This window comes from Pongo pygmaeus, chromosome 2 (assembly GCF_028885625.2).
Source record: "Pongo pygmaeus isolate AG05252 chromosome 2, NHGRI_mPonPyg2-v2.0_pri, whole genome shotgun sequence".
NCBI classification, from domain to species: domain Eukaryota; kingdom Metazoa; phylum Chordata; class Mammalia; order Primates; family Hominidae; genus Pongo; species Pongo pygmaeus.
The window spans coordinates 107,814,036-107,830,115 of record NC_085930.1 but is presented as its reverse complement, the minus strand read 5'-3'; the positions used below and the strand labels follow the sequence as shown (position 1 = coordinate 107,830,115).

Here is a 16,080-nt window from a genome sequence, read left to right as displayed (position 1 = left end):
TGTAGCATCCCTTCGAGTCAGCACTTGATATGAGGCTGGAGATCTGGTTAATGAATTCTTTTAAATCCCCTTCGGAAAAGAGAATCAAGAACAGGTTGAATTCACCTGGGTCAGATAACACAGTGTACATTCACAGTTTTGCTCCAGGAGCATATAAACCCTCCTGCTCTGTTACAAAACAGTCCAAAGAAGTCCTTGATCATCATGACATTCTGTAGAACATCATCCTGGTCCAATACTTTGATGACAAAATGTTAACTGGACCTGGTGAACAGGAATGAACTGGCAAATAATCTGAGTGTTCCTTATGACACATGCACCAGAGAGAAGGAGGTAATTCCTACAAAGATTCAGAGGTCAGAGGTCCAACAATCTAGGGAATACTGGGACATCCTGCCAAGTCAAGAGCCAGTTATTGCATTTTGTACCTTCTACTACTAAGAGAGGCAAGCACTAGGTAGTATTATCTGGATTCTGAAGTCAGCATGTACAATACTTAGGAATATTGCTCTGACCATTTCTTGGGTCACTCAGAAGGCTGCAAGTTTTGAGTACACAGTCAGGAGGGCTTTGTACCGCTCTATGGTTCAGGCTGTAGTGTAGGGGTACCTCTTGGTGATATGTGGGGGTAACAATAAATGGGAAATTTCACAAATACAGCAGGACAGGGGCAAAATGATCAGGGGCTCAGACATCTAAGAAAGGAAAGTCTAGGTCATCTCATGAGGCCAGCCATGCTGACCAGCAAAAGTGTGGGTTGAGGGTGAGGGGAATCTAGAATAAGTAGAAGAGGGAGATGATAAATGTTAATTATGGCTTCAGTACCAATACGCAACAGAGAGGACTATAGCCTGTCCCACTAACCTTTTCGTTGATGTTTTCCTTTTTGTATTCATTGTTTTAAAAATATTGTGACCAGCCATTATCCTCGAGAGAAAGTGAACTTAACATGGGACACCAGGTGGTACAGTAGAGCAGAGTGGATGGCTGGAGATGCTGGTGATTACTTCAACATATCCCCTTCATTTATTCCCACAGGTTTTCTTTTTTTTTAATTGAGATATAACTCACATATAAAATTTATCATTTTAAAGTATACGATTCAGTGATTTTTAGTATAGTCACAAAGTTGTACAACTATTACAACTATCTAATTCCAGAACATTTCATCCCCTCAAAATGAAATGCAGGACCCATTAACAGTCACTCCCCATCTACTTCCAAGTTTGCAAGCAGACAGTTCCCATGCTTGGCTTCTGGAGGAGTCTCTTTGCCTGAGAGCATTCTCTGGAATTTGGTCCACATCCAGGCAGGCTGGATATGGCAAGGAATTAATACCTCAGATTTCCAACCTCAACCAGTGAGGGATGGAAAGTGGTGGATAATATTCCCAGCTACCTTGTCCTTCAGTGTAATAATTCAGAGATGTTTTCTGTACCATGTCTCAGAGGGTCCCCAGCAGGATTGGATCCCTGTTGCCATAGTGGTAACTCTTTCGATCTGTCTCAGTTCCTCAGTCTTCCGCAGGATTTCCTGAAATCACTTCCCGAATAAACTACCTGCACCCAAATCCTTATCCTATAGTCTACATTTGGGAAAACCCACCTAAGACTCTTTTCAACAAGACTATCATGAGGTCTTTGTCAAGCACCTTGCTGAAATTCTGACATACTGTACCTCTCATGCTTTTAAAAAGACAAATGAGGCCGGGCGTGGTGGCTCACGCCTGTAATCCCAGCACTTTGGGAGGCCGAGGTGGGCGGATCACGAGGTCAGGAGATCGAGACCATCCTGGCTAACATGGTGAAACCCCGTCTCTACTAAAAATACAAAAAAATTAGCCAGGCGTGGTGGCGGGCACCTGTAGTCCCAGCTGCTCGGGAGGCTGAGGCAGGAGAATGGCTTGAACCTGGGAGGTGAAGCTTGTAGTGAGCCGAGATCACGCCACTGCACTCAAACCTGGGCAACAGAGTGAGACTCCGTCTCAAAAAAAAAAAAAAAAAGACAAACGAGTTTAGTCTGCCATATGATGTGATTACATGCCACTATGCGCAGCTAATTTTTAAATTTTTTGTAGAGATGGGGTCTTGTGATATTGGCCAGGCTGGTTTTGACCTACTGGCCTCAAGCGATCCCCCTGCCTGGAACTCCCAAAGCATTGTAATTATAGTCATGAGACACCACAACTGGCCCTGCCATACCTGATTTCTTACTAGGGAGATCCATGCTGGCTCCTGGTGGTTATGTTTCTTTTCCAAGTGTTCATGAAAATCCATTTAATAAGCTGTTAGTTAGACAGTAAGCCCATTGCTATTTTACAAAACTATAAAGGATTTTCCAAGTTCCATTTTGCTTTGTCTAACGGTGGTTTTTTAATCTGTAAAAGTTAAAGGATGTATTATAGGCAAAAAAGAGAGGAAGTTATACTTCATATAATGTAAGAGATTGACTACTCTTCACATCAATTCATGTTTTACAATAGGCAATAACAGCGACATGCTTACTTGATGAAGGAGCTGATGACACAATGCAAAAGACACCACAGCCCCCCACAAAAGCCTCCAAACCAGTTGTCACCAACCCACTCACCTCTATTCAAGACAGAGGTCATTACCTTTAAGTATAATATTTCCCTTTTTCCTAAGCAGTTTTGAAAATGGTTTTGTCAAAATATTGTTGTCTAAATACTACTGTTTTGTCTAAACGTGAAATAATCATTTCGCTGAAATAGCTTTTCTTTCTGGAAGACTGGCTTACATGACAATTTATGATTTGAATATCTAGTGGCAAAGCTTTGGAACATAGGTATTTACACATAAGCAGAGGGAAATCATTAATGCCAAACTTTTGCAACCAATATATATCTAAAAGCACCAAGGGCTTAAAATTTGAGCATCTCTATAAATCTCTTTCAGTTAATCAGAATGGAAATAATGAATAGCAAAGGCTTTATCAAATAAGATTACACAGTCAAGGTAGGGCAGTATTTTTCTTATGCTGAGTTTTATAAGACATAAGCAAATTATCATTTAAACATTTATTTAATATAGGTTAAAATGTAATACATAAAGAGAAAAAATGAACACAAATGTCAAACAGAAGAAAACCCTTTATATTTTATTTTAGTCAACAAAAAGTCTGTGCATAACTCAGCAGCAGGCCTGAATTAAATTAAACCAAAGCTGCATTGTGATGATCACCAATGTACAGACTGCCTGTCTGGCTTAGTACATCAAAAGTCTAATCAAGGCTCAAACCAACATCCTTAGAAATCCAATATATATATATGAAAAAGGCTTTCTTTCTCAGTTAAATTAGATAAATCTTAAAGTTGGGAAACTACTAAAAACAATGAAAATTTAAAACTGTATTTTGCTAAAGGGTATAGAGTAAATAACAACAACAACAACAACAAAAATGACACACCAGAAACACTAAAATGTGTTTACATGTGAAAGAATCATCATGTTGATTTACGCCAAAGAACATCATATTTGTTTATCTTAATGCTTGGCATAGTTGGTTTTAAGGTTTTCGAAATATTTTTGAACTTATTATTAAACAATAGGAAGATACTGTACAGAATATTTCAAAACTGCTACCAAGAAAACAAGTACAAATTCTACCTAGTAATATAGGTTTCTTATCAACATACGTTTTTTCCTCACTGGTATCAAACTGACAAAAGTGTAGGAAGAAAATAATTGAATGGTTTCTGAAGGCCACACTAGCCCTTTAGCCAAGAGTTCTGCTTCTGAATTATATAGAACATCTTGGTCCACAGACAATGGAATGGATTTTTGGAGAGAGTGTCAATTTAGGGCTAAAGAAATACAGGGTGAGAATGAAGCCCTCAACAAAAGCTCCAAAAGGGCACAGAAACTGGTAAGTGACCTAAATATGGAGAGACAGGTGAGGAGAAAATACATAGTAAATGCTGGCTTGTTATTGCATTTTATTCTCTCCCTTCTCTGATCCATTCATCTTCTTAAGACTGCCTTCTGTGTCCTTTTGCAGGGAAATTATCTTACCCTTTAACATTTGTTCCTTCACTATTTTAACAAAAAGCCTATAAGAAAAATAATAAATTCAAGGCTATTACTAAAAGCTTGAATAAAAATAACAACAAGCCCTATGCTCCAATCAGTAAACTTGTTTCTTGGAATAAAATCTTCATTTGTGGAAGTGGAATGATGGCTCTTAGTAGACAGTGTTCATTTAGGGTGTGATACTCTTACTTTTAGAAGCAGGAAAAATTACTAAATATTAATATGTGAAAAGCAAGGAATTTCCTTCTGAGGGATTATTGCTTTATGGACTTGACTTTGTTTATCCTTATAGTATATCACTGCCTTACATAACTGTGGATATGATGCCCAGTTTCTAATGATTTGTCCAAAATCGTCTGAGAAAACCAGGCCAACAAAAATATAGTGAAAACCTCTTGAAAATACAATTATTATAGACTCACATAAATAAAGTCTAATCTGAAGTCTGATAGCTGATTTTATGTTGAATGTAAGTCTTTTAAAAAGTGTTCTTATGTAACATAAAATGTAAAATAACATTCTGGAAACAAGTATAAATATTACATTTATTCTGAGTCCAGATACTTTCTAAACTGTAGAAGTGCAGGATGGATTTGACTTATCCATTAGTAATACAGACTCACGAAAAGTTATGCTGCAAAAAATGCTGAACCTCCTCTGATAAATGGTCTTTAAGATGGAGAGACTGAGGAAGCTAAGTGAATATTCATGTTCACTGCTGTAAATTTTCCTTATAATTGGTAAAAAGGCTACTCATAATAGAATTCACATTTTCAATGAATTCATAGTTTATCATCAAATAGAGTAAATGAATTAAGATTTCATTTTTAAAAATAAAGAGATATTTATTTGTAATAACTCTCTTTTTTGGTAATAACTATCTTTAATAATGCTATTATCTATTTTTACCCATGGGGAATGCATAAGTACAAACATTGTTAGCTTCTTTAACACTTATTAAAAATACAGACTCTTTATACTAATGCAGAAGGATAAGCCTCTTCTTCCCACTCTAAAAATCTCTTCTTTGCTGTAAAGAATTCTCAGTGCATGTGAGCTAAGACTCTGGAGCACTCAGTAGAGAGGTGTGTGGGATGACCAGACAGAATCACTAGGTTTTCTCTGTTTTCAACTAGCTGAAAATAGGAACTCTAGTTCTAAATATTCAAAGTCTAAATATTAGAAAAATAAGGAGAGGGAATATGACAAAATGCTTCAAAATACATGCCTGAGGTGAGACTGCTTGTATGTTTGCATGTTGTAGCTTCCCGATGAAATCTTCAGTTTTAATCTTCAGGTTCATATCTGGAGATATAAATTAAGAACACAATGTCAGGATAGCTTTTGTTGTTGTTATTACCAAATAAGTTTACTTGAAGCAGTGGCACTATATTTCTCACTTCAAATTACTGTTATGGTAGAAGTTGGACACATTCAACTTTGTTTTGATGGTGACTCAGAGAGGATTTTTACATCAGGTAGGAGGATAGGCCAGATCACTGCTAAGACTCCAAGTCTCTGTATTTGGCATTTAGACCTGTGATAACTTTGTATAATTACCTCAATCATCATATCGACAAGAACAGTTGATACAACTATATGAGTAAAGGGCTAGCAAATCTACTTCTCTAAGGACAAATCTCACCTTGAATTCCCTTTCTAGCTCTGCTCCCCTGGAACTCTGATAAAGGTAAAATGTCAACTCAGTTTCCAGGCAAAACATCTGATGACCACATCTGGACCTGGAGGACTATGAATGAACTATAAATACATGGTGGGAGCCACCACTTTACGTTTCCCCCTGTGCGATGAGTTCTTTTAACTGGACATACCCTTAACTGGGTATCATGTGACTGCTAAGAGAGATACTAATCCTATGTAGAACATGGACTTCTAAGCCAAGCTGGCTATGACACCCATCTGCATGAATCTCATTCTCTCCAACTTAAACTGTCACTTAGGGGAACAGTAAGACTAGTTCTTGGACTGCTTAGAGTATACCACTGAGGAGAAGAGAACTACCTAATGCTGCCCTGCGAGCTTGCTGTGTTTCCTGTCTGACATCCTGCTAAGTGAATCCATTGCCAAGAGCAGCTTACTGTAGGCCTGTGTGAGTCTAAAGGCCTAGATGAACCTAAAAAGAAGCCCTGGTGGGCATTATAGATAAGGTCAGGCCAGAGCTCCTCCACTTTCCTCAAATGAAGGCTTCTGGACTAAATGATCCAGCAACTACCACCGGCTTGACCTCTCTGGAACAAGCTTAGATTTAACAGAGAACAAACATCAATCCAGAGAGAGAAATCCAAAGGCGGGATCAGTGTGGCTTACTGTGCCAGTCTTTTCCTCAGATCTTTGATTTGGTCATTCTTCTTGGTAAGAATCTCTTTCATGTTTCGATAAGCTGCTGTTTGCTGAAATTTCTTTTCTAATTCCTGCTTAGTAAAAAAATGTCAGCCCATTACTAAAAAAATAGTTAAGGAAAGAGATAACAAATGTGATAAAAATATGTAGTTTTTTTTGCTCGAATTTTACTAATATTTTGCTAATGATTTTCTAATTTCCTTAAAGGACACATTTATATAAAACTAAGACTATCCAAACTTTAAAAATATTTTCTTTCAAATGAGAAGCCATAAAATAGTAACGTTTTCCCAAGTACAGTGTTGGTAAATAACTCAAGCCCTGGATATGATAAATCTATTTGAAATATTAAACTAATTTTCCAGTAAAATAAGCACACTTTTTTCCCAAGTCCCAAAGTAGTGTATTTTAAGCAAAAGCATTTTTAATTTAGTTAAATTTTAGCTCCCATATTCTTTTTTCCCATTTTTTTCCATGAAAAAAATTTTAATTTTTTTATAGAGATGGGGGTCTTGCTATGTTGGCCAGGCTGGTCTTGAATTCCTGGGCTCAAGCAATCCTCCCATCTTGGCCTCCCAAAGTGCTGGGATTACAGGCACAAGCCACTGCACCCGGCCTCAACTCCCATATTCTTAAGAGTCTAATCCCCAAAGTGAAGAATCTAGCTCTCTACATATTTTATATAAATTATGACGAAAGTATAGAAGTCCTTAAAAAAACCAGTCCCTCATCCCTCTGCAGGCTGTGGGAAGAAGGAGCAGAAGAGCAACATGGTGGGATGTAGGGCAGGATTCAAGCCACCTACAGAGGAGCATTTCACTACACCATAGAGGGAGAGGAGATGTCTTATTATCACAGATATTTTAGTACCAAAGATGGAAGAATATCAGTGCCTGGAAATGATTAATCTTTAGAACATATTGGCTAATACCTTGAGAAAAAATAATCTGAATTTGCAGCTGTCCAACGTTTATCTTAGCCACATGTATTCCTCTATACTGTGTGCATTAATCATATATTAACAGACAAATCCCTTAAACATGGTCTTCTGACCTTTTCAGCCATGTGCAGCTGCTCCTGAACCCTGAGTAGATCGTGCTTGGCTGTTGCCAGATTCTCCTCCAGTGACTTCTGGTTTTCTGTCTTGTCATTAAGTGTCTTCTGAAACTCACTCTTTAAAGCAGCGACAGTGTTTTCCAAGTTACTCAAGTCTTGGGCCTTTATAAAATCCTATGAAAAATAAATGCATGCATGTAATTTCATGTTGATATTCTAAAAATATCTGTTTTAGAATGGTGATTCAACATCACAGGAGATGAAAAAAATGATGTATGTGGTGTGTGCATGCCAGCCTCCCTTGCCAGCCTAGGTAAGTGCCAGCCCCTTCAGAGTCACCAGCAGGCCAGTCCATTGTCAGCCCTGGGTACGTGGTGTCTTGCACACAGCCGACACTCACTAGCCACTGAATTCCAAATACATAAAATATGATTTGTGAACTGCTGGTATTTCTGTTCAAGATGTGTGTACCAGGGTTGAGATGGCAAACAGGTTTCATTTTGAAAAGCCAAATTTAAAAAAATCCTCAAAGAAGTTTGAATTCTTCAAAATGATAGAAAAAATGATAAAAGTAATATAATTTATACCAAAAACTTAATAGACATATGTTTTAGTCATTATTTACAAGGAAATAATACAAGAGCACAATTACTGATTACATGGTTTTCTAAATTTTTAAGATTTTAAGTTTTTTATATTCATGAGATATGTACATTTTTGCATACTTTGACAACTATAGCATAAAACAGGCACTGGATCTTCTCTCTTCCTGGATCTTGTTTTTGACTAGATAAGATTAATGACAGAAAAAACATTTGTATTGATAAGACAGTAAAATGGTCTACAATTGGTTAGTATGTAGATGAAGAAATACTTAGTACTTTCGGCCGGGAGCAGTGGCTCACGTCTGTAATTCCAATATTTAGGAGGCCAAGGGAGGAGGACTGCTTAAGCCCAGGAAATTGAGACCAGCCTGGGCAACAAAGCAAGACCCCATCTCTACAAAAAATATAAAAAATTAGCCAGGCATGGTGGCACATGCCTGTGGTCCCAACCACTTGGCAGGCTGAGGTAGGAGGATCGCTTGAGCTGGTGAGGTCAAGGTTGTAGTGAGTCGTGGTTGCACCACCACACTCCAGCCTGGGCAACAGAATAAGGCCCTGTCTCAAAAAAAAAAAAAAAAAAAAAAAAAAAAAACAAACTTTCAACAGAAGAAAAAAAAATCTTTCCTCATTTTTGAAATCTGGTCTTTGAAAAAAAGATTTTATTTCATTGCAACTAATAAAAGCACCTATTCACTGGTTGTTCTTGTGTCCAAAATCTTAAAGTAAAATTGGAGCAAAGACCCAAAAAGCTTTTAAACAAATTCATCATCCAAATGTGTTTGCAATTGTTTGACTTAGGAGAAATTATAAAGCTGTTCTGGAACATTCGTGTTTTTATAAATCTATTGTCATTGGCATATAATGGTTGAAAATCATTAGCTATATAAGAAGTATCCTCCTATTTTAAAAATATCTACAGATAAAATGGTTCAATGCCTGAGATTTGCTTCAAAAAAACATGGCGGGTGGGAAGAAGAAAGTAGAGGTACAAATGAAACCAGACTGGCCATGCATTGGTAACTGCTAAATAGAGTGAAGAGTGCATGGGGGTTCATTATACTATTCTCTCTACTTTTGTGTATGTTTGAAATTTTTCATAGAGAAAAGATTAGCAAAAGCCCAGTGAATCAGATTTTGGGATTGTTTACCAGAGATTTGCAATAAGAGTACGACCACTAGAAAAGCCAATGCTGTACTGAATATCTACCCAAATGGTCCTGCTCACAGGAAATCATACTGCAGCATGCACACTCAACAGAAAGTCCACAGGAGACAGACTGTACATACAATGACTTCCCGCAGGCAGAGTGACATTCAGTCATTACATTCAGACAAGCATGAAGAACTACAACACTGGATTTCATTGTATTCTCCGGTGCGGGTGGGTACAGATCCATCTGCAGATTCATAATCATTTTGTCACACTCATCAGAGGCAAACTTAAGTAATGTTCAGTATAATAAAACCCAAATATAAACCAATTAAAAACTTTTCTTTTCTTCATTTTCTTTCCCCTCCACTGTAACTGGATGTCAAAGTGAGAGGGGAAACTTAAAAAAAAAAAAAAAGTGAGAATATCTTGCATACCAGGAAAATTGTAGAAAAACTTAAAAAATAAATGTGAGAATATCTTGCATGCCAGGGAAACTGCAGGTGTGTGAGCTATGTACTGTCCCCTCTGCCCTGGAGGATGGACAGAGGGAAGGCCACTGGTTCTCACCAGGCCTTTTGGGGGCAAGGATGTCCCAACACATGACAATAGAGGCATTCGTCTCAGGGAGTAGCAGGGGTAGGGTACAGTGAGCAGTAACTAAGACTTAATTTTAAGTTTATAACTTCATTCTACTTAGAAAATGTGAAAAAGGTAGCTAAAACTTGTTTCACCTTTTGATTTCCTTGATCAAGCTGTAAATCTTGCAGTGCTTTTTCTAGGTTTGACTTTTCATCCAGTGCATTTGTAGCCTATAGTGAAGTTTAAACAAAACACTTTCAGTATTTAATCTGTAGGCAGTTCAATAATTGTGTCAAAACATTTCTCAGTTACCTGTATTTCAACGGTCTTCAACCTTGACTTCAATTTCTCATTCTCTTCTTGAAGTCTTAAAATTTCCTTTGTGAGTAAATTCAAGTTTTATTATATTAACCAAAATATTTTAATATTTGAAATTATTACTTGTTTCATTTAAAAATCTAATTTTTAAATTTAAATTACATAATAGCTCAAAAATGCACTACTGATATTTTGGTAATATCCCAATTTCATCCAGCCTATCGGCCTCAGTATCTGTGAGTCAGCTTTGGCTCTAAGACATCTAGTTTCTTTTCTTTCAGTTTCTCAGACACATCTTTCCTCTTTCAGTCCTCTGTTTTCAAGTTTTTTTCCAAAGACCCCCTTCCCTGCCATCTCTCTCCTAGCTGGTCCTGCAAATCCTGGGTCTATTCTCAGCCTACACTGCACACTGTTGCCCCTTATCCTGAGAACTCCTTCACTTCAGTACCATGCTCAAGCCCACAGATGCTTCTGACTGAGGTGAGGCCAAACACTTTTGCTCTTATACAGCTCTAACATTCGAATCACCTGTGTTATTTTTCACTAGACTCCAACAAACACATCAGCCCAGTCAGAGAGCACTGCACTCTGTTTCAAGTCATGCCGCCTCTTGTCTGACCACTGCCTGTTCTGTTCTCCTGCCCAACACACTCACTTCTCTTTCCTCTACAATTTAATTGGTCTTCATCCTTCAAGGCCCAGCTTAGGTACCCCCTTACCCAAGAGCCTGTTCTCACCTACTCTTATCCACACACAACTAAGTCTTCTCTGCTACCCAGTATGACACCTGTAGCACACAGGACAGTATTCTCTGGTCTCTATTTCTAGAACATCAGTTCTACTTTCCCAATAAAACTATTACATTTTTGGCTGGGCACGGTGGCTCACACCTGTAATCCCAGCACTTTGGGAGGCCGAGGCAGGTGGATCACAAGATCAGGAGATCGAGACCATCTTGGCTAACACAGTGAAACCCCATCTCTACTAAAAATACAAAAAATTAGCCGGGCGTGGTGGCGGGCGCTACTTGGAGGCTGAGGCAGAAGAATGGCGTGAACCCTGGAGGTGGAACTTGCAGTGAGCCTAGATCACACCACCACACTCCAGCCTGGGCGACAGAGCGAGACTCTGTCTCAAAAAAACAAACCAACAAACAACAACAAAAAATCCAAACTATTACATTTTTGACGGCAAGGGAACAGGTATTACGCTGCTTTTTATTTCTAACAACATCTAGCATAATGTTGAAAATACAAGGGTCATGAAAAATAGCTGAAATCTGAAATGCTTCAAAATCAGAAACTTTCTGACTGCTGACATGATGCTCAAAGAAAATGCTCATTGGAGTATTTCAGATTTCAGATTTTTGGATTTGGGATGCTCAACTGGGGTCTGTATAATGCAAATATTCAAAAATCTGAAATCTAAAACACTTCTGGTCCCAAGGATAAGGGATACTCAACCTGTGCTGATAAATAATTTTTTTTTTTTTTTTTTTGAGATAGAGTCTCGCTCTGTCACCCAGGCTGGAGTGCAGTGGCGTGATCTCAGCTCACTGCAACCTCTACCTCCCGGGTTCAAGCAATTCTCCTGCCTCAGCCTCCCGAGTAGCTGTGACTATAGGCACGTACCACCACACCTGGCTAATTGATAAATAATTTTTATAAACTTAAAAACCCTTCTCCTTGTTACCGTAGATCACAAACTTTAAATGTCCATCAATAAACGCTGTCCAAAATTTCATGCTCTTCACTTTACCTTGAAAAGTTGTGATCAGGAGCTACTTCAGGCTCTCTAGAAGGTTAAGTATGCCCTCTTCTGGCCCATGGGGTACCATCAAGTAAAACTACTGTAATAGACTAATTATCCTCAGAGAACCTGAATCAAACCTTCCACTTCTGTTTCTCTACCCTAGGCAATGACAGGACAGAATTAGAGACTTTCCATTTCTCAAAATAATAATATTACCTTGTTTAGGAGTTCTGCTGTTCCACCTTCATTAAGTGGAGCAAGTTTTGGCTTTGTGACATCTAAGATGGGCTGAAACAAAATAAAGAAACCAAACTGAAATCACCACAGAATAAAGCATGTATAATCATTGAACACTTGCACTTTGCAAGTGGAAGATACTATATACAAACATATCCACTGGGATGTCAGTTCCATAGGTGTGGAGATTTCTGTTGGTTTCATCCTTTGTTACTCCCAGTGCCTAGGATATGCCTGTCCTACAGTGCCCAATATATGTTAGAGACAAAAATAAAACCTATCTTCCCTGTATCTTTTTAAAAAATATAGATAGAAGGAAAATGAGGGAAGAAAGGAGGGACGGAAGGAGCTCAAAGCCAGATCTGATATAGAGCCTAGCATCTAGCAACTAGAATTTTAGCCTGTGGGAGCTGAAACAGTGATTTCTACATGAACCTTAGACTCTGTGAAAAACAATAATGTCGATGAAGATCTAGGCAAGTATAATACAGATAAACAATAACTTGGCACAAATAATACAGTAGTTTAGTAATATATATTAAAAATAAAATAATTCATGCCCTCTGATCCAGAAATTTCTTAGCCAGAAATATGACCCAAAGGAATAACTGGAAAGTGTTTTGCATGTGTATGTACATAGATTCATCTCAGCAGTATTTATCCAACAATGGAGTATTTACGGTGTGCCCGTGAGGTGGAATGGTAAGTGGTCACTCCAATTAATGAGAATGATTTAGAAAGAGTAGATAACTACTAGTATTGTCTCCATTTGTCAGATGAGTAAAATGAAGCTCAGCTACCTCAGATAACCTGCTCAAGGTAACACAGCCAGGAAGTGACAGAGCCAGGATGTATACCCAGGTGTGGCTGACCCTAGAGCCTGTGCTCTGAATCTTCTGAGTAGAGTATTTATGAGTGGGATTGAGACTGAACTTAGGGATCATGTGTATGTGTAAGACATCACAGACAAAAGCAGTTTTTCATAGTTACTTCCAAAACATTTTTTCTTTTGCCTGAAAATATGATAGACAATTTCTGAATTTTACTCTTGAATTGAATGCTTTTCCTTAAGAGTTCTCAGTTTTGATCTCTGAATTCTTTAAGCAACTTGAGGATTTGAAATACCGGCTATTAAGATATGGATTTAGAATGACCAAAAAGTTACCTTTTTGTTTGAAGATGTAATCTCTGCTTTTTCAAATTCTGCAACTTGTTCTAATAATTCTCTTGAAGAAGAAAGCAAAGATAAAAATTATTCATTTAAAATAGATTTATATCACACACAAGAAGAGTAAAATCACTGGTACCAACCCATTACATGCCAGAGAGAACAGAGTAAGGTGGACCAAACTTCACCATATCAAAAATGTTAGTTGCAAATGGCTGAGAACCTAAACCACACAGACTCAAATGTAATCATCCACAGTACCTGGCATTTTGCATCTACTAGGTATGCAATATCTACTGCTAGAAATAAACTACAATGTTAATACAAATATGAGGAAAATTTATAGTCAACTTTGTATTCTTGAGGTGCTATGAGGAGACTGTTTTACTACATAATATGTATTGTTAGCTAGTAGGTGTTCAAAAAAGATTCTTAATAAAGTAGCCTCAGAAAAATGAAAATAGTCCATAGTATCTACTGAAAAAGAGTACCACAAATTCCTAGGAAAGACAGATAGTGGGGGTGTGCCATCTGAAGATTTGCAAAGGCCAATGAGAAGTGACTATACACAAGCTTAGAGTGTTAACAGCAGTCAGCTTCTAAGCTTCTTAAAGTGCCACCTTCTCAGTTTTCTCACCAGTCACCTACTGACAGTGGCAGAAGTTCAATGATTCTCCTCCCCAGCTCATAGGTTGTCCTCAGCGTTGTTCAACACTCTGCATGTGAACTGATGTGCTGTGACTGTGCTTAGAGTAGTTCACGGGGCTTGGCGGTCAGTCCTTCCTGATTTCTGGCATGCTTTTTCTTAAAATGAGTTTCAACTTCACCAATTTTACCATATTTTTTGAATTTGAGCTCTTGGATGTCCATATTACAAGCTTTTTTGTATTTTATATTTCCTATTTCAAAGTTAATAAATGTATACTTTTAAATTCAATTATTTAGAAAACTTCCAATGCTACTGGATTGAATTGATGGTATTTATTATATTTGAATTGACTTTTCAACTGTCTCATAATCTTTATTTCTTAGTTGACCAATCTATAAAGACTGATGGTAATACTGACCAAGCTAACAAAAATGCTGTAAGAAATAATTAATGATAGCCTGAAAAGCAATTTCATAAATCTCGATGGCCTTTGTAATACCTAGGAACAGTAGAAACAGAGAACTTTTAAAAGGGTGCTTAGTGGTACCCAAGAGATCACTCAGTGACTCAATGCTTTGCTGTTACTCTATCCAAATTTCCTCACACACTAGCCCCAAGAAAACATGCAGCCAAAGATGTTCACTAACTTTTAAGATTATGCTGGGGCCATTATTGTCACAGTTGCAAGTTCAAATTTTGTTACCGGTTTTCAAGTTCAGAGATGTCTGTCTGTAGCTTAAGATACCACTTCTCAGCTTGTGCAAACAGCTGTCGCAGAAGTAACACATTGGTATAGGCAGTGTTGATGAGCTCAGATTCCACCTCGCTATGAACCACAGCTTGTAATCCATTGAGGACTTCAGAGACTTCATCTATGGTGAAGGTCTCCTCCACCAGCCTGAAAAACAACCATGATCCAAAACTTATAGATAAACAACAAGAAAAATCTACAAAACACAACAAAATTAAGAAACCCACATTCATGTAATCTAAGAAATTCAAAGATTACAGTGAAAATCTCTCTGGGAACTATCTTCTTTATTAATAAACATTGAAAATAATTTAAACTCAATTAATTTTTGACATCTATTCAAATGATTAAATTGTGCACATCCTTTAATACAAGTAAATGCTCAAACACATTCCCAAAACCATCATCTACTTTTTTAACTTTTTAGTATTAAATGTCTTATTTCAAACTCCACTGAAATCAGTCTTATTACATTTAATAATTTCAAAAGTCACCTGGAAGGCATAGTCTCATTTCTTTCTAATATTTCTCTAACATTTTAATAACTGTATGAACTATTCACAGGTTAGTAAACGTCTATGGGAAATAAATGGTAATTATATATTGCTTCTCTTTGCATTCTTGAGACCCAAAAGAATAATAATAATAAAAACTAGCTTATCTTAAAGTTCCACTGAACACTCCACAAAAATGAATATCATCATCAATAATAGCATTAGAAATCTACTCTCAGGGCCAGGCATGGTAGCTCATGCCTGTAATCCCAGCACTTTGGGAGGCAGAGGCAGGTGGACCACTTGAGGTCAGGAGTTCGAGACCAATGTGGCCAACACAGCAAAAACTCTTCTCTACTAAAAATACAAAAAATTACCTGGGTGTGGTGGCATGTGCCTTAATCTTAGCTACTTAGGAGGCTGAGGCAGGAGGATCGCTTGAAACCAGAAGGTGGAGGTTGCAGTGAGCCGACATCATGCCACCGCACTCCAGCCTGGGTGACAAAGCGAGACTCCGTCTCAAAAAAACAAACAAAAACCACAAAACTATTCTTACATAGAGAATGCTTGGGTTGGAAGAGAACTTTGGTGCCATCTTCTACAATCCCCTAACTTTACAGATAGGAACACAGGTTTGAAGAGTGGAGATGACTTGCCTACGGTCACATTGGTGGTGACTAAACCCCACAATCATCTTCAGCAATGATGCTGGGCAAAGGATTCATGCGCAACAGCTGAATCCTTGAAAAAGCTTGTGTGTGCCTTCTAGTTTCAATGACAGTATCACAGTAACACAGTCCTCTCCTCTCCCTACCTCTACCCTCTAAAGTCCCTTCTCCCTCAGATTCTCAGCAGATGAAGAGCAACTACTGCAACCTCAGCTTTATTTTCTTCCCTACTTCCAAAAA

The 16,080-nt window shown here is 37.9% G+C and overlaps 1 protein-coding gene across 4 annotated transcripts in view; it reads right to left on the bottom strand.

Moving 5' to 3' along the window:
• Nucleotides 1-883: 883 nt before the first annotated feature.
• The window catches only part of LZTFL1 (leucine zipper transcription factor like 1), a 93,709-nt gene continuing 78,512 nt past the window's right edge, over nucleotides 884-16,080 (bottom strand). For 2 of the 4 annotated variants that reach the window (XM_063661969.1, XM_054482271.2), the window contains 8 exons: nucleotides 14,631-14,825; nucleotides 13,276-13,336; nucleotides 12,090-12,161; nucleotides 10,116-10,181; nucleotides 9,956-10,033; nucleotides 7,464-7,640; nucleotides 6,378-6,481; nucleotides 3,023-5,354 (listed from right to left, as the gene is read on the bottom strand). In XM_063661969.1, coding sequence (XP_063518039.1) covers nucleotides 5,336-5,354; nucleotides 6,378-6,481; nucleotides 7,464-7,640; nucleotides 9,956-10,033; nucleotides 10,116-10,181; nucleotides 12,090-12,161; nucleotides 13,276-13,336; nucleotides 14,631-14,825 — 772 coding nt within the window. In that variant the 3' untranslated portion in view covers nucleotides 3,023-5,335. Of the gene's footprint in view, nucleotides 2,378-3,022; nucleotides 5,355-6,377; nucleotides 6,482-7,463; nucleotides 7,641-9,955; nucleotides 10,034-10,115; nucleotides 10,182-12,089; nucleotides 12,162-13,275; nucleotides 13,337-14,630; nucleotides 14,826-16,080 lie in introns of those variants that run through there. The other 2 variants (XR_008501607.2, XR_008501606.2) reach the window with 2 other exon arrangements.